Source organism: Trachemys scripta, chromosome 11, assembly GCF_013100865.1.
Source record: "Trachemys scripta elegans isolate TJP31775 chromosome 11, CAS_Tse_1.0, whole genome shotgun sequence".
NCBI lineage: Eukaryota > Metazoa > Chordata > Testudines > Emydidae > Trachemys > Trachemys scripta.
In genome coordinates, this window is record NC_048308.1 from 48,734,782 (window position 1) to 48,762,313 (window position 27,532).

Sequence of the window (27,532 nt, forward strand, 5' to 3'; positions counted from 1 at the left end):
AAGCACCATTAGTCAGACGTTAGACTGAACAACCATAGTAAGAGGAAGTAAATGCAAAATATACATCTTCCATCAAGAGCAGCATCTATCAATATTTTTGAAAACTGGCGTTCCAAAGTATTCTGAACCATATCCTTAACATTATTTAGAGATGATCTCTTGTATAGAATTAATTAACATAAGGAATTTAGAATTCTTGCACTTCTATCTAGAAGGTAATAGTTGATGGATCTAATAAACAAAAACATCTTTGTGTCACTTGTCAGTAAGCAATATGGTTGTTAGGCAACACACAGGGGGATTGGCCTGGCTTCTCAGTAGAGATGTCAAGAAAGAGCTATTTTACAAGAAGTGCTTCCCTCTCCACATATAACTTAATAGACACTGTAAAATGTAATGTAAGTAGTTACTGCTCAGTGGCTTTTACACATCATGATGCAAGTATAAGTGCATCAAGTTGGAGACATGAAAGGAGAATGGAACGCCTGAGACCCACAGGAAGAGCAATGTTTTTCACTTAGAACTCTGGTCTGAGCATGTTTGGAAGACTTGACCCATTGTCATTTGGCATTTCCTTTGGCCCTGCCTCCAAACATTCAGCAGATCTGCTCACTTCCCACAGCAGCTACATTCAGTTACGTTCTTCTTTTGCATATATTTTTTAGGCATGAAAGGGAGGAAAATGGCCCAAATCAGCTTACCTTTGGTCCAGGCAAGCCATCAGAACCTGGAAAACCACGATTACCAGGAGCACCCTATGCAAAAATATCATAAATCATTATTAATAACTGATGTTCAATAGGGTTTTGGAGTTCAGTTTATTTTCTTATAAAATCCTTGTCCTCCAACTGGCTACTGTGCCTTCAAAATGCTCTTTTGTAGTGAAAAATATTTAAGGGCCTCTTTCCGATCCCATCACTCATGCTGAGTGTTACACCTTAGCTCTGTGAGTAGCCCCACTGAAATCAATGACACTATTTCTGTAACAAGGTTCTACTCAATAGAAAAGTTATCAATCTGTCATATTTCTGAAGTGCCTATCACTGTGGTATCTAAAGTACCGAGTGCCCAAATGATGTGCTCAGCTCCAAATTAATATTAACATGCCAGGCTTCATTCGCCTTCCCCAAATAAAAAAACCCAAGATAACACTGGAGTAAATGATACTCAATATGAGGAAGGCATAATAGTACATTTTCATATTCTCACCCTCGCATTGCCACTTCTGAAAAGAACCTACTGTGTATTACAAAAGACAGCATCCTGTCACTTCAGAGAAATCAGGTCATAAAATCGCTAGTGTAAGAAACTATGCTAAATCACAGCTGTCAATATACTATCATTAAAGACAAGTTTGTCTCTGCCCACCCCAAACTATAAGGGAGCTCACATTCAGGTCCAGGTCAGATATGATTTTCATGAGAGAGGCCAACCTCTAACAAATATAATTATTTTTCTGGCTTCCTTACCCTTTCTCCAACAGGGCCTGGAGGACCTACTGACCCTGGATCACCACGAGGGCCTCTTTTCCCTTCTTCACCCACAGGGCCAATGGGACCCTGAGAACCATGTGGACCCTATTGAAAATATTTGCTTGTTTAGAATAAAGCAAATTAACCATTTTTAAGGCTCTATCAATCACTCTTTCTTCCAACATGAACCATAAACATTTTCCCAAACAAGAAAGAACAAAATTGGGTAGTTAGATTTTTTTTTAATTTCTTTTAAAATCAATTATAAAATGCAATTTTTCCCATTCAGATTTTCCTTTTTCTATGTTTATCAACTAGTATTTCAACATGAAGTGATCCATAAATGGACGGTAATTCTAAAATTTGGCTCTACATTGTGCCTCACAATCATTTGACTCCTTGTATAGGATCCAATTTTGTAATTGTGGTATTTATTAATCGTTAGGCAAGTGGCATTAAGGAAATCAGTATTTAATTATTTAAAGAACCTGTACGGTTATGGAATCCACTCTATACAATAGTAAACTTAGGGCAACATTTTCCTGTCTGATTCACACTGCAGATCTCTTCTTTGCAATCCATCTCTTTGGTGTAAATCCTGCACTGCTTCTGCACATGGAATCCTCATGCCATCTTCCCTGATGGACTTTGGTTCAGTGACATAGAGGCTCTGATTCTGACACAATTTTCATTCTTGACAGATGGAATTGAGTTTTACCAGCCCCACAGCTGACAGAAATTGCCAATGTCTCTCTCTAGAAGGACATTCTTCCAGACACCCTCAAAAAAATAATAAGTCCAGCCAGTGTTCAAGAAATCATTTGTCAACACCGACAGCTTTGCTGACTACTATCCTCTCTCTAATACTTTACTTGAGCAAGAATATTAAGAATGTATTGCCAAATCAGCTACGACTGATCCTGGCTCTGCTAAAGCTAATAATCTTTTCATTCTGAGTTCATATGGCTCCGAGATGGTGCTGACCATGTTGATCTTCTCATAGCTATGAATAGAGTCCAAACATCCATGCTAACACTATCAGGTCTACCAGCATCATTTGATATTGCTGATCAAAAAGTGCTGCTGACTCAGCAATAGGACCCTGATGGGTGGACAGAGCTGAATCAAGCTAATTTTGATCATTCCTCTTGAACATGTCAAATGCAATATTTATATTACAATATTGGAGTAGATTGTGAGATGCTGTGGTCTACGTTGCTACCACCTATGCTACATTCAGTTCTGTTCAACATATTTTTAATATCTTTCCTTAAAAAGTTTATTTCTCATATGGGACCAAAGCATGTTGTTAGAGCACAACCCTCTGTCCTTGAGCACCTATGACCAGTGATTTCCTTATAAGACCAAGAAGTTGGAGCAGATCCATTCCATGGCTGCTAATAAAGCATCAGGGGATCCTGTATTTCTCTGTTGTGCTGTGGCCTTCTCAAACTTGAGTCCAGGGGATAACTGGCTGAAGGATTTACCTGGTCATGGATTCAAAGGACCTATCCTCCCCCTTATTCACAACAGAACCTGACCAGGGTGTTCCATGGCCATTACTTGCAGGTCAAAACCAACAATGAGAGGTAATACTAGATGTGTCTCAAGGAATATAGTATTGTGCTCTGCACAACAATGCATGTATCATTCTTTGTTTTAATTTTGATTTGATTACAAAAAATGTAAAGACTTACTGGTTCCCCTTTGGGACCTGCTTCTCCTTTGAAACCTGGCACACCAGGGTCTCCCTGAAAACAAATACATTAATACCATTAATCTGCACAAACCATTCAACCATCCTTACCTGAGTTACCTACATACAGTAGTTTCAAATGAAAAATGTGACAGTGCTTCTGCTAATCTAGTCTATAGATAGATTGTTCACACATGGTAACCCCAAATAGCTCCTGATCCTGATGTCCTTAATCAGTTCTCACTCAAGCACAAAGTCCATTGACTTCAGTAAGAATTTTTGCCTGAATAAAAACCTTAGAACTTGATCCAAGCACTGTAACTTATTTTCTTGTCTAGTTTAGTAACCATCTCGGGCATGTTATGGCTAACAGCTGACATACAGAAGCCCAAAGAGCCAATCCCATATACTGCAGATTTCTGACATTTTGTAAATGACTATCTGTTTCATTGTGTAATTATATTCAGTGGGGTTACAACTGGTTTATTCCAAAATTGCTCAGCTAATAATGCTGTGAAAGAGTATATGCTGAAGATTAAACAAACCAGATTGCTAATGGTTAATTTGCAGAAGATTTCAGAGATAAAGGATTTTTATAAAAGCATTAAGCATTTAAGCACAATTACTTCTTGAATAATTTTGGACTACGTTTGGCATCAGAAAACTACTCCCTTCTATGAGACTAACTACAGTAACATTTTAATACATTTATGATAGTTTATGCTTTCTGTAAATATGTCTGTTTCTCTGTAATTACATATACAAAATACTAATTAAGGCTCTGATTCTACAGGTGACTCCAAGCAGGTAGGCACACGGGCCAGTGACCACTGAAGCCAGTGAGGCTTTGTGCACAGGTCTCTGCCTCTCTGCAGTCAAATTCAAGACTGGGGCCTAAGAAAGAAAATTCTGTATTTCAAAATACACATAAGGAATTAATGAGAACCAAGTCTTGGTATATTCACTCCTATTCAGCATGTAGTGGGGCGGCTGCCCCACTCCCGCAGAAAAGGGGTTAAAAGCAGCCCTGGAGAGGGATTAAGAATAGCTGGGGTAATCTGACGGGGTAGCTGACCACAGCTGCGGCCAGCTCAATCAGGGACCAGCTGGCCCTTATAAGAGGGCTGCGGGCCAGAAGCTGGAAGACTCTCTCTAGCTTCTGAGGGAGAAGGACTGGGCTACCTGGAAGCTGAGAAGGGTACCTGTGGTGGAGCAGTGTTGGGGAAGGGCAGAGGGAGCTGGGGAACTCCAACCTGGTAAAACCCCAGGCTGCAGGCCTTGCTAAAAGGCCCAAAAAAGGTACTGGGGCTGCAGGGGGGGCGGCCCAGAGATAGGCAAAGGCAGTAGGTCCTAACTCCCTTGCCGATGATGAGTGGTTTACAGACTGTAGTCCGCCTCAGGGAGCAGGGGCTAGATGATGACTGGCAGTAGCCACTGAGGCAAGGTGGGGATAGAGGGTTGGGGGTTCCCCTGGGTGGGGAGACCCAGATTGTGGGTTACTGCTGGGGCAGAACCCTGACATAGAGGGGCACGAGGGTCCGGGAGGGACACAGGGGGCCCGTGGCAGGCAAGACACCGGCCTGCAGAGGGCGCTCTGGGCTGGAAGAGCTAATTCCCAGGATGACCAGCAGGAGGAACCGCACCAGTGAGTCTCAACCTCATTACACAGCAGTCTACTGATTTCATCTTATTGCTTGGAAATGAAGAAGTCCCATTGCTAATCACTACATTCGCTTTCCTTAGCTACATCGTTGCTAAATACTGTCATTTCAATGGTGACAAAGAAATTATTACCACTTGGCCTCGGATGCCGGGAGGACCAGTACTGCCTTGAGGTCCTGGAGAACCAGGTGGACCTGCTAAGCCAGGTGGGCCAGAAGTACCTGGAGATCCCTACAAAAGAGACATCAGTGTGATAAGAGATGCCGCATGAAACGCTGAAATTAACAAAGGAATCCATCACCAAAATTCCTTATACAGTTGATTTGACTACTTACTGTTGGGCCTTTAGCACCAGGAGAACCGTCTGTCCCTACAGTTCCCTAAAAATAGCATACAAATCATTATAACAAATTCTAATGAGCGTGTCAATGGAGGAATGAAAATATATTGTCAGACATGTATTTGTGCCTCCTCTCAGGAGCAGAAAATAAAGGCTAGTATGTAGACCCTGCAAAAGGTCACTATTTGACCCTGATTCTGCAAACACATGTGTGCTTAATTTTAAGCATGAAAGTCCAGCTGGAGCATAAGTACTTAAAGGATCACAGTTTCCATCAGCATGTGTAACATTTAATTTGCAAAAACAACAAGGAGTCCGGTGGCACTTAGAAGACTAACAGATTTATTTGTGCATAAGCTTTTGTGGGTAAAAGAACTTCTGTTGCATCTGAAGAAGTGGGTTTTTTACCCACGAAAGCTTATGCACAAATAAATCTGTTAGTCTTTAAGGTGACACCAGACTCCTAGTTGTTGTTTTTGTGGATACAGACTAACACGGCTACCCCCTAATATTTAATTTGCAAGTGTTTAGTCATGTATCTAAACGATATTTTAAATACAAATAATGTGACGACAAAGATTTCCTTTCTAAAAATACTTTTGGGACTCTCCCAATAGTAAGGTACAACTGGCTTTGGGTAGACAGTGTGCAGGCAGTCAATGGAACAAGCATCCAAAGTCTGAACTTACAGGAAGTCCTTGTGACCCTGCTGGACCTGATGGCCCTGTTTCACCCCTTTGTCCCTGAGGACCTTCTGGGCCACGTGCACCCGTTGGACCTGCTTCACCCTAATGTTTCACAAGAGAAAACAATCAGTTATTGAATTATTTTTTTAAAAGCAGCACATAATAAACAACAGGGAATAGTGCATGGAATAGAAAACAATGGAATCCAAGCTTCCATATACTTCAATATTAGGAAAAGGTACTGCACATATAAGAACCTAATTCTGCCTGGATTTATAGTGTTGAAACTGAAACCACAATTTGCCCCCTAGTCTATACATATACAAAGCACCTTTCTTTTAGAGGAGAAACAGCATGGTAGCCAGTATAATTTATCAAAAACACACCACCAATATATTACGGGGGAAAAGCACAACAGAAAGAAACCCATACAAAAAAACCCCATCAACACGTCAATATTGGTCCATCTTATAGTCTTTGTTTGCATTGTTTGCAGCTGAGACTTGAAACTTTATGTAAATTAGAAGTGATAAGAAGAAATGTTCTTCTCACAGTATAAACTAACCTGTGGACCTCACTGCTACAAGACTGTATTGATACGAACACTTAATATTAAAAAAGAATTAAACACAGGAATATGGTAGGCACTGGTTGTGCTTGCTACAGTCAAAAGTGGTCAGATATATTATGCAGTAATGACCACTATCAGAAAAAAGCTGCGAGACTAGATGGACCACTGATCTATTCTGGTATGGCAATTCACTCTGGTATGTCCTCAGTTTTATCCTTATGTGGACCAACTGCCTTTTTGAACTGATGCTACACTAAAACTGTATCTTCAAGACTGAAGGGCAGATCCTCAGCATGTGTAAATCTGCATAGCTTCATTGAGCTCAATGCAGCTTTACCAATTCATACAACCTGAGGGTCCAACCCTAAAAGTAGTTCCTCCGTTTAAAAAAAAAATCCCATTGCTTCTTCCCTTGTCAGCTCTTTCAAACATTTATTTAGATGCTTTGTTTTGTTTAGCCATTGCTCTATTTTTTTCTGACATGCATTAAAAGGATTATAATTTAGTCTAATACATTACACATATGGCTGTATTAGCCTTGTTTCCAAAGAATTTTTTTGTGAATGTTGCCAACTGTATAAACAACATATAACATCTGCTGAGCTTGGCTACCTAGCTAATAGAGAGAGATGTTTTTACTGTATAATAATTTGCCTACCACTTGTGGGGATTCAGCATATAGGAGAGGAGCAGTTCTGGGGGAAAGGAAGATGAGGAGATTGCATGAGTCTGGGTCTTCTTCAAACCCTTGGCTAGGGGCAAAATATTGAGAAGTTCCTTGAATGCTGCCAAAGCAAGCTCACATACAGGGCTGGAGGCTCAGACAGTTATCCACTGACCCAAGCCTCCCTTTTCCGCTCAGCCATCAGAGCAAACACAGCCCAGCACGACAAAGACTACAATGGTCATCTTGAGAAGCATGACAATAACTAAGATGGAAAGAAAACAAATCCAGAAAAAGAGTTAAAAAAAACCTTAAAACAATGAAGAAAAACTCAGAAATGAAGAAACAAGCACAGAAGAGGGGGAAGAGAAAAAAGAGAAGGATGAGGTGAGGAAGAGAAAAAGAAATAAAGAGAGTCAGAAACTGAACAGGAAAAAAACAAGTGAGATGGTAGGAACTGTGTCAGAGCATGATGTGAATTTCCATTGGAGCAGGAGATGACCATCCATCGATCCTATGCAAAAGTTGTGAGGACGACTTCAACACAGAACCCCTGGTGCATCACGGCCCACCAAAATATTTATTACAATTTTAGTTTTACATTTCTGCTAGAACTTTTAGATGTGAATTATAAAGTTTTACATAGCCTTTTAGTTTTCCATGACACAATGTTTTAGCACTTCATACAGGAGGATTTAAATGCCATTTGGTGAGTGCATATGAGGAATTAAATACCTTGCCATTCTTTGAGACTATAATTTGAATAGTTTCATAAAATAGGGGAGGTTCCAGCTCTAAAGGTATTGTATTAAGGGATAGATTTTCTGTTCATGTAAAGGATTAATTTCTAGTGGTGACAGGTAATGAGACATCGACCTTAAAGTTAATTTATCATTGTGAGGTCCCATGTTTATTGTCTCTCAATGATTTTCATATCAAATGTACTCACTTTACATGTAAAAAATGTGTTTTGTTTTGTTTTTTCTGACAGTGCCTCAAACTCAGCCTGGGATCTGAGAGTCAAGCTGAATTATTTCTGGCTTATGCATCATCACCAGCAATTATCTGCAGGCTATATTCTTCTCTCAGTTATAGCTGCAGAACTCCACTGTAAGAAAACATCTCAGGTATTCCCTTCACTATACCCTGCCTTCCACAAAAACTCACAAAGTAGATTGATTAGATTGGCTGGGGTAGGTTCTCAGATAAATGCAGGATCTCATAGCCTAAGTTCCCTGTAACCTGCCCCTCCCCCAGTCCCAACCTAGCCCAGCCCCCCAACCTGCCAAAGCCCGAACCCAGCCTCGGCCCAGACCTGCCAGGGGAGGGGTGCCTATCCTGCAGCCCCAGCCCAGGAGCTACTGAGGGGAGAGAGAGCTGGGGGGACTCCTATCTCCTCGTTGTAGCCCCAGAGCACCCTCCTGCACCCCAAACTCTTCATCCCCGCTCCCCCCAGAGCCTGCACCCCCACCAGGAGCCCCTGCACCTCAACCCTCTGTCCCAGCCCTGAGCCCTCTCCCACGCTCCAAACTCCTCGGCCCCACCCCCACAACGTGAATTTTGTTATGTGCACCAATATGGACACCAATGTGTCACACATCACCTCCTAAAAAAACCCCTAAACAATCTAAAGTAAATGCTGATTTTTATTATTACGTTAATGCTCTGATGGTAATCTAAATATTGTCTATGTTGTCCAAAATATAAGGATTACCAGAAAATTGTCACTCTTAACAAATGGAAGTTAAGAAAAATTTTAATCTGTTCCCATTCTTTGAACCAAAACACCTCTTTTATAGAGTCTTAAAGGATGTTTGAGGTGGTGTGTGGGAAGAAGAGATAAGGCCAACCTTACACAACTGCTTTACAACCTCTTCTGTTTAGATCATTTGTTCATTATTCTATGGCACGGTAACCTAGGTGCATTGCCAATTCACATTAAAACTGCTATTTCCTGCAGCTGTCTAAGTTTCCTGGGGGATGGATCTACAGATCCAACTCTATCAAGCTAGTTGATTTTACAACCTTATGGTTTAACATAATATTCTAATTAAGAAGAGCTCTGTGTAGCTCGAAAGCTTGTCTCTTTCACCAACAGAATTTGGTCAAATAAAAGATGTTGCCTCACCCATCTGGTCTCTCTAAGGGTTGCTTCAGCAGTTAAACCCATTTTTCCCACTTATCTTTGAGTTTCTCACCTATAACCATGGCCATATTCTGTCAAAGCCTACTGCTTCATCACAGCTGTTGTTTCTAGCTTCTATCTCCAGGTGTTAATTAAAAGTGAAATGCACAGTCACCTCTTTTCATTTGTGAAGATGAATTCCACATGTTCAAGGTGGTCTCTTTAAATGTGGTCATATCAAGATCTAATTAATAGGGTTAAACCGACTAAAACAAATCAGCTTTTCTTACCTTTACACCAGGAGGACCCGGAAAACCAGGAGAACCAGTTATACCAAGTGGTCCCTATAAAAAACAAATAAAGTACATGAGGTGATATTTCCAAAGTCAGTATCACAAAACTAGTGGCCTAAACACTGATGAAGGCCTATGCAAATGGAGTTCCTGGATTTAAATGCAATGCCAGTTACAAAACATATTGCCTCATAAAAAAAGGGAAACCAGTTCTATAAATATTGTAGATGACATAAGTGTTATGAACTGAATACCACTTATAAATGTAATGTTTTAATTAAGTAAATGATACTCAGACTGCGGTTTGCGAGCCGCAAGTGGCTTTTTAATGGATCTCCTTACAGCACATGATATTAGAACACTGTGTGATTTAATTATTAACCAATCAGGATGCTTTTATGATGTTATTAACCAATTATAGTTAATATTTAGTCAGTCATTTTGCTACTCTGGCTCTTTTGGGTAAAGTTGATCGCTAATTTGGCTCCTGAACCACTGAGGTCTGAGTACCACTGAATTAAGTACTTTTTTACTGACATTATCAATGTTACAGCTCTTGGTTCATCTGCCAACTTCCAAACAGTAATCAATATAGTTTTTAATTATAATATTTTTGAGTTTCAGTTTTCATTACAAATATACTATTTCCTCTTCATTTTGCTCAAGCTACTGTTAAAAGGTACTAAAAAGATAAGATAATCAAAAAATCACTGATTTTCCACTCAAACTTTCTATCTGTAAAATCTGCATATTGTGCTACAGATGATGTTGTATCAGACAATATTACAAATAGCTAAACAAAACTTAGATAAATATACTAATCAAAGATTAAATCTATTTTATAACAATGTGCCCTATCAGACATATCAACAAAACTATTCAGCCAGGAAGTTCAGATGTTATATATCATTAATAGAGCATTGTATCTTAATTATAGTCTGATTTAGTACTAAGTTAATAATTGTATCAGAATCTCTGTCAATCACGATTAAGGATATGATTTGGTCACAGATTCTGTGACTTTAACAGATCTGCGTGACTTCCTTGGCTTCAGCTCCAGCCTCACACGTGGTGTGGCTCTGGCTTCAGCCTGGCACATGGCAGGGCTCCAGCTGTCAGTCCAACAAACAGCAGGGATCAGGCTTCTGTGATTTATAGTTTATTGCCCATGTCCTGTCTGTGACTTTTACTAAAAATACCTGTGACAAAATTTTAGCCTTAATCATGATAACCAGAATCACTCAAATCACAAGCCCTTTATGATCAATAACTCCAATACTCCTGCATTCTCTATATAGGGGATAACCCCTTTAGAACTCAGATTGTGCAAATTGGGCCCTATATTGCTCTTAATCTGTTCGTGCAAATCCAAATGTTTCCAAAAAATATCCTAATTATGTTAACAAAACACTGGAGAAATCCCACTCTTGCCTGTGAGAGTGCGGTGTGAAGATCAACAGAGGTATATGGTCCAAAATGAGTAAGACAGTTGACACAGTTGCATCCAAAGTAACAGTATAATGTAGAGTCAACCAAGTGGTAAACTAATACTGCTTTTTTGTTGCTATTGTGCTGGGTGGGCTAAACAGATGTGATATACACTCCTCCTTCTATATTATATAGTCTTTGGATAGTAGTATACAGGGGTCGTAAATACTGAGTACAGCTGTGTATTCCCAAATGATTTCCCTTTCTTTGTCTTTGGCTGGATTTTCACCCTCTTTGGGGAACATGATGTATACCGAGAAAGAATGTTTTATATAACAAAGTTTCTACTGACAAACTCAGTAAGAACAATCTGTTCCAAAGACTATTAATTATGGAGAACATTTCTGCCAGTGACCTTGTAGTGAATTGCTAAAGCACTGCTGTAACAGCTCATTTAATGTATTTATGAAAAAGCTACATCTCAATTTATTGGGTCATGAACACTTATCAGCCAAATCTCACTCGTTTCAATGATAATTTTAGCATTACGACATATTTCTTTGTATTTACCCAATTCATCATATATTTGGATAGCACTTTCTCCAGAGAGATCATGTTTAACCATTCTGCATCTCCCTGTGAGATTGCTAGGGAATGTACCACATATACTAGCCAACCAGATGTCATGCCCAGTGGGTTTGAGCTCAGGTTGGGAGTCCATTGTAATATTTATACTTCATCTAGAATTTCTGAATTGCTTTGAGATTCAATTTTTTTCTGTTATAGAATTGTTTTAAAATAATGAAACATCTTGTAAATATTTTATATTTAAAGTACTGTAATAGTTGTGGTCACCCTTCTCTGTAGGATGTACCAGATAACTGAATTTGGCAGCTATCTACACTCTCAGCTTGAACTTTTATCAGAGTCAATTATTGGTTAATGGAGTTTACAAAAGTACAGTCTATTTTGTAACACATGGACAAATACCGTTTCCCCACTGCAGCATGCTGGGATTCCCTCCGAGACCTTTTGCACTTGGCATATCCAGAACACCTCATCCAGTTCTGGGAGAACATCTTATCCAGTTCTCACAAATGCAAAAACTTGGTTCAAACACAGACTCGTCACAGAGGTTTCTTTATATGATGTCATAAACCTACACCTCATGTGATCAGGCTCAGATATAGGGGGTTAGGCTAGAGTGCTCCACATCTCCAACATACATAATCATGAATCAGCTTATGTAGACGCTCAAACTTAATACTATAGGTTAAAATGCTGTATCACACACTTCACGATTGGCCTACTAATTTTTGTAACCAGTCCCTGTACAGATCCTGAACTGTCCATGAGCTGTAAGCAAAGCCGTGGCTGCAAGTTTATCACACATTACTCTTCTCGCTATTTCTTAATCTACAAACTGAATGTTATTTACAAGGCCACTTGTGAGTTTATGCTTTGTCCATTGTTAATCTCAGCTTCCTTACTTCTGTTCCTTACTTCTTCTTGTATTGTTCATGCAAGGCCTACACAGTATCATTAGGGAAGAAAGACTATGTACTTAAACTGTGAAAATTTTAACTTTGGACTAGTGTGCCTCAGACTGAATGAAGATTCAACATACAGGCTATCACATTTTGTATCAATAGGCAATTACTTTGGCAGATGTTTTTGTCAAGTGACAAGCGCAAAAAAAAAAAGAATAAAGTGTATTTCTAGGGGAAATCTGTCAAACATTAATAGTGAGGAAGTATAAATGAGTAAATAGTACTATAGGCCCTAAAATTGAAAACAATTATGCATGTGGTTAACTTTACACATACGAGTAATCCCACTGACTTCTAGATGTTCTTCAGTGGGGTACTCAGATGCATTAAGTTAAACATTTGTGCATAGGTGTTTGTAGGACTGGGACCAGAGTCACTTGTTATATGAAAATCCTTAGTTTTAACTGCCTACACTAACCTTTTAATATATTTAAACTGTATTTTCTTTATCTGAAAACTTTTTACAATACCTGTTCTGTATAACAAAACTACTTGTAAATCATGTATTGAAAAGCATTATTATTTTAATTTTTGATAAACTTCCATATAAGCGATGTGAGTATTTTGTAATAAATTGATCTCTCAAGGAGGCACTTTATCAGCTTGTAATGCATTTGTGTATGTGTTTCTAGTTCATCAGCTCAGTGTATGACTTCTTCTAAAAAAAGGGCTTAAATATCCTTATAAGTTTTGAAAATATATAGTCCTTATGGATTCAAGGTAGCAAATTCACATCTTTCTGTTATTAGTGAAATTCATTACTTCTTACTGAGAACTGGTATAACTTCCTTTGACATCTTTATTTGCGAAGAAAGACAACTTTTTATTAATGATTCTTTATTATAATACTTATTTCTAAAATGCTTAACCTTTTTGCATCTAGGTTCCATTGCATTAATGTAGCAGTACATCAGTTCCCTGAGAGAAGATTAACATAGCACCAGCCTACTCCTTACTTAAAATCACTTACTTGAGAGGAAGCAAAATCTTAGTGGTTTATTTCTCAGAGCACACAATCACAGTTGTGATTAATAATTTTGTGGCAGTATCAGGAATCACGCACAGATATTTAGGATTTGCCTTCAGTTACCAGACTAAAAAATGGCAACAGTTACTCATCCTTCTGGTTAAAGAATGTCTGAAGGTAAAGGAAGATCACAACGCTGGGAACAAGGAAAGGAACTTACCACTGGCCCAGGCTTCCCTGGCATACCATGCGAACCCCGTCCACCCTAGACATAAAGATAGACAAGACACAGTACATTTATAGGAATTCTTATTAAACTCTGCCCTTGAATATTAGTGATTGTAAAAGGAGCCAATTTACAACTGTCTTTAAATTATACCAGTCCATAAATCCATCACAGAATGGACATGGAAGAGTTTTAGAGTGAAATCACAGCCTGTTGAAGTCAACGGGACTTTTGCTAGTGATTTCAATGGGCCCAGGAGTTCATGTTTGTTACTGTGAAGAGTAGTACACACTAGATCAGTGATTCTCAACCCGCGGGACGCTTGCAGCCCAATGAGCACACAGTTGCGGCACATGTGACAGCCTCAGCGCCATACAGGGTAGTTTATATAGTGTGTGGATGCGTCCCACATAACACATTGAGAGCTGTATATGTGGCCCAAAATGGTAAACAGATTGAGAACCACTGCACTAGACTCATAAGTGCCATGAGTAGAGATGTGAAAAAAAGTTGAAATAAAATGTAAAACTACAGAAATGAAGGGTTTGCATTTCTTTTCAGAGATGATCCCATATCATGAAATACTTAAGAAAGTTCACTTTTTTGTTTTTAGTGAGACCATTTTTTTCTATTTTGAACTAAAAGGTTATTTTTGAAATTTTCATTTTAAAGGTTTTTTCCCCACTGAAAATCAATTTCCATCAGAAACATATATAATTTCAAAGTTTGCAAGTTTTTGTGAAAATGGCTTTTTCACAGAAATTTTACCAAAAAAAAATGTAATTTCTGGCTCACAAAACTGATGAAAAACATTGTGAACATATTTAACAATTTTGTACAGTTCTGCTCAGAGTCACCCCCTGCATCCAGTTTATTCTTGGCACCTATGTTAATAAAATATAGCAATTAATGTCTAACTTAAAGATGTTATTGCTTTTTAAAATTTAAATTAAGGCTCTGATCCTGCAAATCTCTACTCAGTTCTTGCAGTAGCCTTGGACTATAAAGGGACTACTTGTGATTGGGTGGGTAAATGTGAGCATGAGAGTGAGTAAATTACTCACTCAGTAGTAAATTTTTTGCAAGCTCAAAACTTGAAAAAAGAAATATGTCTGTAATTTAGATAAAACAAGTAAAGCACAGTAGTAGGGCTAACAGACAGCAACAAAACCTCAAATCCACTTACAGGAGCACCTTGTGGTCCAATTCGCCCTCTTTCTCCTGACATTCCTCTAGGACCCTATGGAAAGAGAACAGAAAAATGCTTTAATTGAATATTCATTCTATGAGGATAATAAGAAGTGGAATGCAGGAGTTCACTGTTGTTGGTTTTTGTTTTTGTTTTCAGAATAACCATAGTATAGAGCATTTTTTCAGTTTTCTTTTAAACACCTCTGATTTTTCTTTTTTCTTTCAATAAAAACTTTTCATTGCACTCCTACTCCAGGAATTATAGCGTAATGAAGTCTGACCTGACAAGCCTTACTCACAAGAAGAATCCCACTGGATTCAGTCTTGCTCCCACTGATGAAATTTGGTGCCAAACATTTCAAAGACAGCATGATTAGGCTCACTGTTTTTAATGAGAATACAAGAATGACTAAGAACTACGCATGTGACTAAGTGTTACAGGATCAGGCCACTGTTTTTTCTGCTAGTGATTACGCTGGTCTATGGGGCCCATAAAGTTGAAGCAAATCTATGTCCTCGGTCAGCCTTACAAGTTTTGCCCCAGGGAACTGAACTGCTCTGTAATTTCTCTTTTTCCATTTGTAGCTGTATTTCAAAATTCAGCCACACAAAGACTAAATTCCCTACATACTCACTGAGGGTCAATAACTCAATCCCATTTTACTATTGCTGATTTGCTAATTGAGATCCATTTCAGAGATATTACATTCTGCAGGACACAGGATAACACATCAAAACCAGATGGCTTTATCTCCACTAATGTTTATAGTTTTACAGATGCTCTAAATACCAGCTAAGTAAAAGCATTCTGAGATTGCCGGAGAGAAAAAACTCCTTACCCCACATGTTTATTCTACACACAAACTCAAAAATCTTCTGTCTGTAGTTTTTTTAGCTAATATTTTTCTAACTGAAAGAATTTCAATTATTGACTCAAAGTGACCTACTTTGAGATTTTCATTATATTAAAATCTCTTCATATAAAGAATCAGGAAGGGCCTAAAGGGTATAGAGACGTTAATCACCCTGAACCACAATGGGGAAAAGATCATACCAAAACCTAATTCAAATTTGTACTAATTTCCTGATTTATTGCAGTTACTGACAAAGCACTTACAAAATCCAATTGCAAACATTGCAAATAACACTCACGAGAGGGCCTGTTGGACCCATTGAGCCAGTTGGTCCGGCTTCACCCTAGAAATTCAAATGAAAGCACAAAAAACATGTTAGAGGAAAACGAAACTCCATCTCTTATCACCACCACTTAAGTTTAATGTGGCTTTATTGGGGACAAATTTGCATAGCAATGTGTGGGAAGTTACATAAATCAGTCCCATTGCTGATGGGAAGAGCCATGTTTCTGAGGGCTTGGCTACACTCGGGACTTCACAGCGAAGCGCAAGTGTAGTCGCGTCACCAGAGAGCGCTCTCGCAGCACTGTATGTATTCCACCTCTCCGAGGGGAGTAGCTTGCAGCGCTGCGAGCGAGTGTACAGCACTGCAGGCTCTGATTACACTGGCGCTTTACACCACTGTACTCACTGCACTCAGGGGTGTGTGAAAAAACACCCCTGAGCTCAGCAAGTTGCAGCGCTGTACAGCGCCAGTGTAGCCAAAGCCTGAGTTCCCACTGAAGCAGAATAAGCTCATCCCTAAGAGAGATACTGAATAATGCACAAGTTTCCAAATGCAGCTAGAGAATAGCACCTTCCACTCCTCCCCAAGATATTTTCATGCCTGACCCATCCATCTGCTACAATTATGATGATTTATTATTGAGCACTGTCAGTGTGCTTGACTGCCAGAGAACCAGACTGTGGTCAGCCCTTGCTTTGGCAAGGATGGGGTGGGTAGGGAAATGCAAGAAGACAAAGACTGACCACAACAGCAGTGTGGATGAGCAAGACTTGTTCACATCCTCCTCCCTAGGGCAGGGAGAGCAATCTAATCTACAGGATACATGGCTAAAATGCCAACCGACACTTGTGCCCTAAACACATGGGTATGCTTCTACCGTTACTACTAATGGCAGAACTGAACAGTGTGAAATTTTAGCAAAAATGTTTTGGTCTAGACAAGATGGATGACACTAAGCTGGAGGGGGAGTTAGATATGCTGGAGGGTAGGAATAGGGTCCAGAGTGACCTAGACAAATTGGAGGATTGGGCCAAAAGAAATCTGATGAGGTTCAACAAGGACAAGTGCAGAGTCCTGCACTTAGGATGGAAGAATCCCATGCACAGCTACAGGCTGGGGACGAACTGGCTAAGCAGCAGTTCTACAGAAAAGGACCTGGGGATTACAGTGGATGAGAAGCTGTATATGAGTCAGCAGTGTGCCCTTGTTGCCAAGAAGGCTAACGGCATATGGGCAGGATTAGTAGGAGCATTGCCAGCAGATCAAGGGAAGTGATTATTCCCCTCTATTTGGCACTGGTGAGGCCACATTTGGAGTATTGCATCCAGTTTTGGGCCCCCACCCACTACAGAAAGGATGTGGACAAATTGGAGAGAGTCCAGCGGAGGGCAACGAAAATGATTAGGGGGCTGAAGCACATGACTTATGAGGAGAAGGTGAGGGAACTGAGCTTATTTAGTCTGTAGAAGAGAAGAGTGAGGGGGGGATTTGATAGCAGCCTTCAACTACCTGAAGTGGGGTTCCAAAGAGGATGGAGTTCGACTGTTCTCAGTGGTGGCAGATGACAGAACAAGGAGCAATGGTCTCAAGTTGCTGTGGGGCAGGTCTAGGTTGGATATTAGGAAACACTATTTCACTAGGAGAGTAGTGAAGCACTGGAATGGGCTACCGAGGGAAGTGGTGGAATCTCCATCCTTTAGAGGTTTTAAGGGCCTGGCTTAACAAAGCCCTGGCTGGGATGATTTAGCTGGTGTTGGTCCTGCTTTGAGTAGGGGGTTGGACTAGATGATCTCCTGAGGTCTCTTCCAACCCTAATCTTCTATGATTCTAAGACAAACCAACCTGCAGTGCTTTGATTTAATAACTGATGATTCGTAAGAAAGCCCAACATGTTCAATTCTTCAAAATTGTTTTTTATTCTGGAAAGTAACCAAAATCAGTTCTTCTATATCCACTTAACCAATAGGTTTTTTACTCCCAGGTAATAGTTCCAAACCATCTGCAGTTTCTGCCTTCTGCAGGCTAAAATAGTTTCAACACCATTTAGTAGGCTAGTATGAATATGGCAAGAAAAAAAAACAATAAGGGAGTCTGGCACCCTTTTAAAAAAGTGGCTTTAACACAACTTGTCTCAATCCATGCTAGCCAACTAAACAATATTAAAACTACTTTAAACTAAATCCACTTACAGCTGATCTGCAAAGGGGAAGAAGCAGGTTTGGGCCTGTTTTGCACATAAAGAAGACCAGAAAAGTTTCTTTTCAGTGTGTTTTTTTTACCCTATAGACAGCTTGGAAGGATTCGATTTTTATCAGTCAATGTCGGTAAATTAGAGAGACACTATATACAATAATGTCAGTAAATGCTGATTGACATTGAAACTGAAGAAAAAATATTGTTATTGATAGTAATTGACATCTTCAGATAGGCAAAGGAAGAAAATGTTGCTTGAGAACTTATTAGAGTTTGATTTAAGGACATTTTCTTTGTAAATTTTGACATGTGCTGTTGACAACTTGTGTTTTAATGGCTCTAAAGCTTCAACCTTTTCAATCTCAATGTCTACTGTCATTAAATAATTATCGTCTGACACACCGATAACTTCCCTCAACTGTGAGAATTTAAATAGATAAAAATTTAAAAAGTTTAAAACCCATAATTTTGTGCAACTGTGAAAATTTAAATTGCTACAAATTGAAGAAAATGCTTAAAAATAAACATTGATATTATCTGTTGAAATTATAAAAAAAATCAAATTCTGCCATGCCTAATTATAGATGCAGGGCCTGTCCAAATTCCCAAAATAGTGTAAGGCAAATGCACAAAGCATCTGTGCACCTCAGGAAGTATCTCCGTGCCAGTTCCACAAGAGCCATTGAGCAGTGCAAAAGTGGCCTGGGATCCAGCTAGTAGAGGATCAACGGGATTTAGTTTAACATGGATCCATTGACCCCAACACTTGCAAATGACACAAATAATCTACAGCCATTATTCTAATGCACAAACTGCAGACCCAAACTGGGGATGAGGATTTCATCTCCCCAATCCACTGGCACTCCTGCATAAAGCCCAAATTCTTCAGCTTTAGGCAAGTGAAGTGGATTGCACAGATAGGGAAATTCCATACAGTTCTGCTTAGTAACAATGAAATTCTCATGCAAGTAGCATCCCCCAAAACAGACCAATCACATCTATGGAGCTATTTAACAAGCAAATAAATAATCAGAGAAGTTGGTGACCAGCAGAGGAAGCAAAGTTTTTTTCGTTTTAAAGATCTATTATCTTCAGCTGTTTTTAGCATTATAGAAAGTATGATTAATCAATGTTCTTCCGCAGGTTTTATTCTTTGGGCTTTAGGATCCTTTTGGATGAAAGACACTAAAATATCTAAACATGAATCATTAGGACACTCCAAGAGCTAAACCCTACAACTCCTTTGAAACCCCAAACCAAATTTCATAATGAAGATATTACCTTGGATCCAGTTGCTCCGACCTCGCCTTTAGGACCGTCAAGTCCTTTGTGTCCCTTTGCGTGAGGAAAAATATATAAGTATAAAGAGATACACACAAACAATCATTTATGATATTTATTATTGACATAATCTTTTATTAAAATATCATCATCAGGGTGGATCTGAGCTGGGGAGAAAAAGAAAGAATACACACAAGAAAACAGATGGGAAAAGAGTTATAAAATACTTTTCAAATGAAACAGCTGTTTGTGTGAGATACGTTTATTTGGGTTTGTTCCCTCTGAGAACAAGAATCCTGCAAATATATATAAAGAACTTAAAGCAATGAGGGGAAAGCTCTGAGCCACAGTAACCCTATTTATTTCTCCCTGTAATCCTGTTTATTGCTCCCTGAAGTGGAAACCTGGCCACAAACCTTGGTAATTTATAACTGTTCTGTTTCATAAACATGTCCAACCCTAGAGTTCCCCTTCCTAGTGCCAGATCTGCCAGCATGATGGGAGAACAGTTAGCCAAAGGTCAGTTTTGTCCCCGCTTGAGTTTAATACAGTATTTGCTTACTTTATTTCTTCCCAGTTGCCTGAGACATTTGAAACTAGAAAGGACAAAACACTGGAGATCAACCTGCACTTAAAGGAAGATGGACTAGGTTTTCTGGTAGGACTTTTCCATCTCTAACTCTCATGATTTTGCCATTACTAAATGGATCAAATAGTCTACTAGCATACAATAAGCTGATTGCAAAAATTACAACTGTTGTGAAAGATTATCTGTAAGACAGATAGGTTAATGCTTACCCTGTGGCCCTTTAGACCTGGAAGACCTGGAGCACCAGGAAAGCCTCGAGATCCCTAAAATAGAAAAACACAAACAGAGATAAAGTGACCTAGATCTGTACAGTTGAATACTTTCCTTACACATCTGAGTAGATACACTTACTGTTAGTGCAGCTAAGACAGGTAAGGGAACTAGGAAAAAAAGTACTAGGTACACTGATACATATCTAATACCCCTTCACCTTGGGGCTACAGCATTGCAAGACAAACAACATGTAACAATGAGGCCATGTGAGATGAATGTTCCTTTTATGGTCACCATAATGTCCTACTGAAGTTTAGAGGTTTCCTAGTAAATATGCATTAAGGGTTTCCCATGATTTTACTGGGCTTTGGATCAAGCCCTAAATCCATAAAAGAAGTAATACAGTAGAAATCAACATCAAAGCTAGTTTTTTAACGTAAGGAGAAGGGAACCTAACAAGTTAAGTGGGTTCAGAAGACAGCTATAATTTAAATTAAAAAAATCAACTGCCAAATTTCAATCTGTCTTTCTCACACTGTGATATGTTGAATCACAAAACACCACTAAAGCAGTCTCATAAGCAAACTGTTTCTAAAACTATCTTAGCAACTATTCGAAAGCAACCTGGAGAACTTTTACCTGTACAGGAAAATGAGGCAAAAAACACAGAATTTTTTTTTTTTTTCAGAAAAGGCCTATATAATTCCTAGTAAGACAGGGAGCTAGGCCTGTGACAGTATTGCTGAGATGAGTTCCTGTCTGCATCCTGTAAAACTTGCCCATACCGGTATTGCCCTGGCCTCTTCTTTTGTCATTCAGTGTTGCACGCATTCTAAAACAATATGCATTTCCACACCTTTTGGGGGCGAAGCCAGACTTTGAGGCACCTGCTCCCCTACTTGGTGTAAACTTTGCTTGTGCCAATCAGAAACGAACACAAACAGGTTTTGGGCCCCGTCTCCTATGACACTTCTATGATGTCATAGTTGGTACTTTATGGGCCTGCCTGCCATGTGCAGGCAGGGAGAGGAGAAAGAAAAATTAATCCTGTGTATCCTGTATACACCCGTAACCGAGCCGATCACCTCGAAGCCTCTCTCTCAGCTCACGTGTTTCAAACAGAGTTTCTACGTTTGCCGGTCGTTATGCGTTGGTTTGTATTTGTAAGTATCAGTTATTACTAAATGCTGCATCTTTGTTTATAAATATTGTTAGTAGATATTTTAGTCATTGTGTGTTTTAAGTTTCATTAACTCTATTAGCTAATCAAACACTGCTCCCTTACCCCTTGTAATTATCCCCAATAAAACTTTAAATTGATTAATTTTAGTTGTGTGTGTGTGTGTGTGTGTCTGCAGTTTGCATCGTGACCCATACTCTCCTTGCATCCCTTACCAATATAGTCTATTGCCACGTGCAGCCTGGTAAATAACAGGCCTGCATTTTCTTTCGCCCCTGCGTGCCCGAGGCAATCCACAAGTATATTGTGTTACTACGATGCCATATTGTTCATATACATTTGAAACTTGGAGTACCTTCTGCTCTTGGGCCTCAGTTGAGCAAATTACTTATGCATGTGCCAAACTAATTATTCAGTCACAGTATGCACATGTTGAAAGTTAGGCATATGCTTTTAAGTACCTTGCTGAATCAGGCCTTGAACATTATGCCGGGGCTGTTATCATTTCAAAGATTACATTTTCTGCTTCTACAGGACAAAGGGGCTCAGTTTTCCCCAAAATGCAAATAGCCAATTAAAGGTGTCATTGCAATCTCAAAGGTAGGACACCAGGCCTCTCACCCATAGATCTGTGTGCTACAATGAAGCCTCAGAATGTGTATGGAGAAAGAGCATTTAACAAGGGAAATTGAGGCGCAGAAGAACCAAAGGGGTGAAATCCATATACTCCTTACTTGAATTGAGTGTAAAATTAAATTGTCAACATTAGAAAAATGGGATCTCCTTCAACACAAAGCAGTTGGGATCAGGTGGGGAAGGGAAGTCCATTTTTGAATGCCTGTGACTTCCCCATCATAAATAAAATGACCCTTCCATTTCCTCTTCATTGACTGGAATCGCTGTTGAATAACTACCCTGTGGATAACAAACTGCTAAAATGAACTACGTATTTAATACAAAGAACAGCATTTTCTGTAGTATTGTGATATTAAGTCACAGAGTTTGAAATGTCATGTAATGACATATACCACATCCAATCTAAAAAAACAATAACCCCAGTTCCTCTCTCTGTCTGAGTTGCACTCCAACACAATAGACAGCACTAGCAGCAAAGAGCTGAACGCAGGTCTCTGATCCCCAGCTACTCTCCCATAGTGGAAGTTAGAGCAGTAGGGGAGCTATTCTAACTTTTGCTGTTGGCATAAGCTCTATAGCAGACCTTTCACCAGACAGGGATCAGGCTCATTGATCCCCTGCTGGACAACACCCTCCTCCTGCCCCATTCTCAACATGCCACCAGCAGGCACACCATGCCCACTTAAGCTGGAGATCGGAAGGGCATCTTGCCAGCTTTACTTCAGCCAAAGATTCCTCCTAAACAGTGGAATTCTCCAGGGGGAATCTCTGGGTGGTTTAAGGTCCCTTTGTGAACCAGAGAAACCAGCCCAATGAATGCCATATGTCAGACATGCAACATACCACAAACTCATCATCTTAAAATAATTTTTCCCCACCATTTATTTTATTAAGTATCTGACTTAATTACTAGTAGCTATTTTTTTGAAAAGACAAAATACAGGAACAGTAAATAACATAGAAAAGGAGAAAAAAATTAAAGTATATCAAATCTGGTTAGAAAAATCTGTAAAAATGAGCAGCAGTGATAATTAAGGACCAAATTCTGGTACCCTTAACTTGCAGTGAGAGTACCTTACTGTTGTAGTAGCATTGAAGTCGGTGGCACTACGCACCAGTTATAAATTATTACCCAGTAATAGTAAGCGTACCAACATCTAGCCTAGTGTGAAGAAAAAATGTTGATCACCTGTTAGCTAGAATTTATCAAAAAGGGTATAATTTAGACATATTAAAAAATAAAAACTATAAAAATATTATAAACATCATGAATCATTCATATTCAGGAAGAAAAATCTATCTCAAATGTGAACATTAGAATATGGTCCTTTACCTACAACAAATGAGTTCTGGTTGTTATTAGTATTAAGAGGAGACGGTAAACAAAGATTTGAGTTATCAGTGTCAAATATCTGACTGATATAGGTACATACTGGACAGTCTGAGCCCTCTCTTTACCCAACAAAAGACGCCCAGCAATGAGGCTTCTTTCTATTGTTATAGTCATTAGAAGGTATTTGGGTGCAAATAGGAAAACAAATTCATATACAGTATTCCCCTCCCTCCCCTCTGCAAGCGCACACACCTGCTACACTGGATTTATCACATGCTATCGGAGAGTTTCCAAGTCCCTGGCTAAAATATTGACAGCAGATTACCGCTCTCAATTCACACCCTTCCACGCTTTCTACTGTACAATGCTCACCACATTTTCTCAGGCTGAGTGCACATCTAGATGTGACTTCTCAGTGCCCCTAACTGACCTTTTTATTATAGGCTTTGAGAAATTATATTCAAGAGTTTAAATAAATCACTCTAAAATTATATGAAAAAGTAAAGATGATCCCTTAAGCGGAACAGCTTGACAGAAGCATAACATCAGTGCTCCTCAGTCTGCATTAACCTCTTAGGGTATGTCCACACTGCAGCTGGCAGCGACCCTCCCAGACCAGGTAGACAGACTTGCACTAGCTCGCCTTGAGTTAGCGCACTAAAAATACTACTGGGGACATTGCAGTTTGGGCTCTCAAGGCCACATGGTCCCTGGGATCTGAGCTCGGATGGCTAGCCTGAGTCTTCACCAGCATTACGGTATCCACACTGCTGAAGCTGAACCAGTGCAAGTTTGGCTACGCAGGCTGGGAGTTCCACTCCCAGCTGTAGTGTAGACATACCCCTAGTCTCAAGCAGAGTTTAAGGTGTTGCCGTTGACTTATAAAACTCTTAAATCATCTGGGTCCTGCCTATTTGAGAGATCACCTCTCTCCCCATGATATACTCCCCCAACTGGAGCCAAGAGGGTTACCCAAGCTGGAGTTTCAAGGCTTGAAAAGACAGCAGGCAGCTAGAAGGATGTTCTCAATGGGGGCCCTTCAACACTAGAATTCACTTCTCCCCTTTCAGGGCACACTACAAGGCCCATTACATTTTCTCAGATATTTGGAGTGGATTGAGAGGTGGTTGTGATCTTCAAAAGAGAGGGATTTTAAAAATGTTTTTCTATATGATTGACTGCACCCCACCTGATGCAGGAGGACATTGTCCAGGCTTGCCACAGGAAGGTAGCAGTGCTTTAAAAGGGGTAGGGGTGGAAGGAGGTCAGAAACTGCTGCAAAAAAATGTGGGTGGGGGTCTGCTTGGCGATGCTGACTCATCCCCCGGGGCATGTAAGGGCAGAAAGTTTTTCAAGGTGCAAGTCCTAGGGTTAGAAGCCCTTTCTCAGGCAGCAAGCAAGGCAGGGAGCAGAGGATTCAGGCATGCGAGGCAGCATGGCTCCACGTGGACGCAGGATGGTGAGAGCAGGGAGGAGAGGGTACTCCACAGGGAAGGCCTCCACTGCCAGATAAATGGCTTGGTAAAGGACTTTAAAAGGAAGTGCTGGTTAAAGGAATGGAAGCGGGGTCCGGGCTCCCATGGTACGGCAGAGAGCCAACCCCCCTTTCTTATAGCCCATCTTAACCTTTCTATGAGTGGGGGTGGATGGTAAGGTCCAAGCCATGGGTTGGCTGAGGGACCCGGACGGAAAATGAAGGGGGGCTGGTGGAAACCCTGAGTAGTTATTTGAATGAACATGGAGTTGCCTACGCTGTACACTTTAATCTGCCGGATAGTCACAGATAGCTAATAATAAAGTTACGGCCTGATTAAATCCATATGAAGTGTCTCCTATCCTTCTTATGGTTTAGCCGGGCAATGCCTAGTTTGTTCACTATTGCGTTCCATCAGTCAGGGTTGTTTTAAGGTGGGTTTGCAAGTATTATGAATTGTGTATTTTAGAATTATGTTAAAGTACTTATAAATGTATGATAGCTGGTGCTCTGTATAAATAAATACATTGATTCAATCTTCCCCCCATCTCCTATGTAATTTAAGAGCAATTTAAATTAAGAAGTATCATTTAAAGTCATGTGGCTATAGATATACACATACATATAGATATGCATAAATATGTGGTTTGGAGTGACTGTGCTCCCTCAAAGTTGTTCTCACACTCCAAACACATTTTCTCTTCTGTGGGTATTTTGGAGGGTACATATTAGCAGTGTCTATTTCATCCTTACAGTGGGGTCATGTAGAGGTCATGCCTGGAACATGGGAATGCAGTACAAAGCAGCGATGAGCCTGAACTGTCAAATTTTGATTTGGATGTAGATCCAAATATTCCTAAAGTATGGAAGTGTTCTACTTTGTGCTTTTGGTCTGGCACCATCTTTACTATAAAGCATTAATGGATAGTTAAGGAATTTTTTATTTAAGTCTGCTTATCACATATATGTACACTAATGACCAAAGGCTAATTTGTTTGTTCCTACAACTGCAATTAGTACTTTTCATTTGGGACAATAAAGGTTTTAAACCTGTAACTGGTGTAATCATTAGCGCACAGAAGAATCAGGTGAAGACTGAAGCCTAATTTTGCCCAAATATGCTACAGAAATCCTAAAGCTTAATGTGGGATTTCTAGAGAGGGCTGAGAAGATGCTTTATGCAGCATATATTTCTGCTTCTCTGAGAAGGAGTGTGATGGGGTGTGCTCCCCACACTGGCCCTGCAAGAGCTGAATTAGGCCTGGTGGACCCAATCAGCTAATGAGGCTGCAAATTGAGGGGCTTTAGGCTGGAGGCAGCTAATTACAGAGATGCTCACCTACGAGGGACAAGTGGGGCTTCTACAAAAAAGACAGGAAATTTAAGTCTGCAGTCACTCCCTGGGAACAGCGAGGAGTGTTTGAGGGGCTACAGAGACGTTGCCTAAAGTTACTGCCTGGGAGGTGGGAGCGAAAAGACTGGCAAACCGAGAGGAGCGGGGAAGGCCAGGAGGTATGGAAGCGGCTCAGGAAAAGGCAGCAAGGTGCAGGGAATGGACCTTGGCTGCTGTGTACAGGGGTCCCTGAACCAGAACCTGGAGTAGAGGGTGGGCCCAGGATCTCCTGCCAGCCACTGTGGGAGTGGCATTGTAAGGCAGTGAAGCAGAAGCCTGTCTGAGACTGCTGGAGAGCAGGAACCTTGATACACTCTCGCCCAGAAGGGGAAATCAGAATAGTGACCTGGCCAGAGGCTGAGTAATGAATAGGACAGCTGCGGCTCCTGAGAGCAAGAGAAGGGCTACAGAGGAAAAACTGCCAAGGTGTAATGACTGGAAGGCGCGTCGGCCTGACTGAACTGATCCCCAGAACAGCTAGGAAATAGCACCATCCAGCAGTGAGTTGAACAACCCATCACAAGGCATAACCTGAACCACCAACTACTACCTTCTGCAGCATTTGCACTATATATTTAGGAGCCCTTTCACTCACCAACCATGTGCCCTTGGAAACATGGGGCCTGATCCTGGAAAGTGTCTCCTGGGGCATTGAGCACCAAATATTTCCATTAACTCCAATGTGAGCTGCAGTGGTCTGCACCTCCTGGAGCTGCTCAGCACCATGCAGGACTGAGCCAGTAGTGCACAAGCCACAGCGTGAGCTGAGCCCACGTATGTAATGCTCATATGAGTTCTGGGGAGGAATTCTACCTTGTTGCATGTGCTGAGGCAAAAGTGACAATAATTCTTTCGTGAAATTTCACATTAAATCTATTGTCACTTTATTTCAAGCAATTTTGTGCTTGTGAAATCCAGCTTTCTCCAGCAGTTTTGTAAAGTATATTGTGCACATTGAAAATGTAAGTTTGTACATGTTAGTGATATCAAATGAATACTAAGTAATACATATGAGAACAAGAACATAAAAGGCTCTAGACCTATTGCCTGCTCAACTGTGACAAACACAGACAATTGAGAGGTTTGAGGGGTTTTTCCTGATTTTTTTTTTCCTTTTGTGTTTTGTTTAAACAGGTTTTGTAGGGAGTGACCTAAAAATCCAACATCTCCTCAGAGAAACTGAGTAAAAATGCCTTCTCTGGTACACACAGCTAATCAAAGAACCAAAA

At 40.2% G+C, this 27,532-nt stretch overlaps 1 protein-coding gene across 1 annotated transcript in view; it reads right to left on the reverse strand.

The window, feature by feature from the left end:
- COL5A2 (collagen type V alpha 2 chain) overlaps positions 1-27,532 on the reverse strand; it is a 174,027-nt gene that overhangs the window by 37,397 nt on the left and 109,098 nt on the right. The window contains exons 13-24 of the mRNA XM_034785175.1: positions 20,284-20,337; positions 19,486-19,539; positions 16,024-16,068; positions 14,867-14,920; positions 13,675-13,719; positions 9,507-9,560; positions 5,860-5,958; positions 5,166-5,210; positions 4,963-5,061; positions 3,170-3,223; positions 1,470-1,577; positions 702-755 (exon numbers count right to left, since the gene is read on the reverse strand). Coding sequence (XP_034641066.1) covers positions 702-755; positions 1,470-1,577; positions 3,170-3,223; positions 4,963-5,061; positions 5,166-5,210; positions 5,860-5,958; positions 9,507-9,560; positions 13,675-13,719; positions 14,867-14,920; positions 16,024-16,068; positions 19,486-19,539; positions 20,284-20,337 — 765 coding nt within the window. The remainder of the gene's footprint in view (positions 1-701; positions 756-1,469; positions 1,578-3,169; positions 3,224-4,962; positions 5,062-5,165; positions 5,211-5,859; positions 5,959-9,506; positions 9,561-13,674; positions 13,720-14,866; positions 14,921-16,023; positions 16,069-19,485; positions 19,540-20,283; positions 20,338-27,532) is intronic.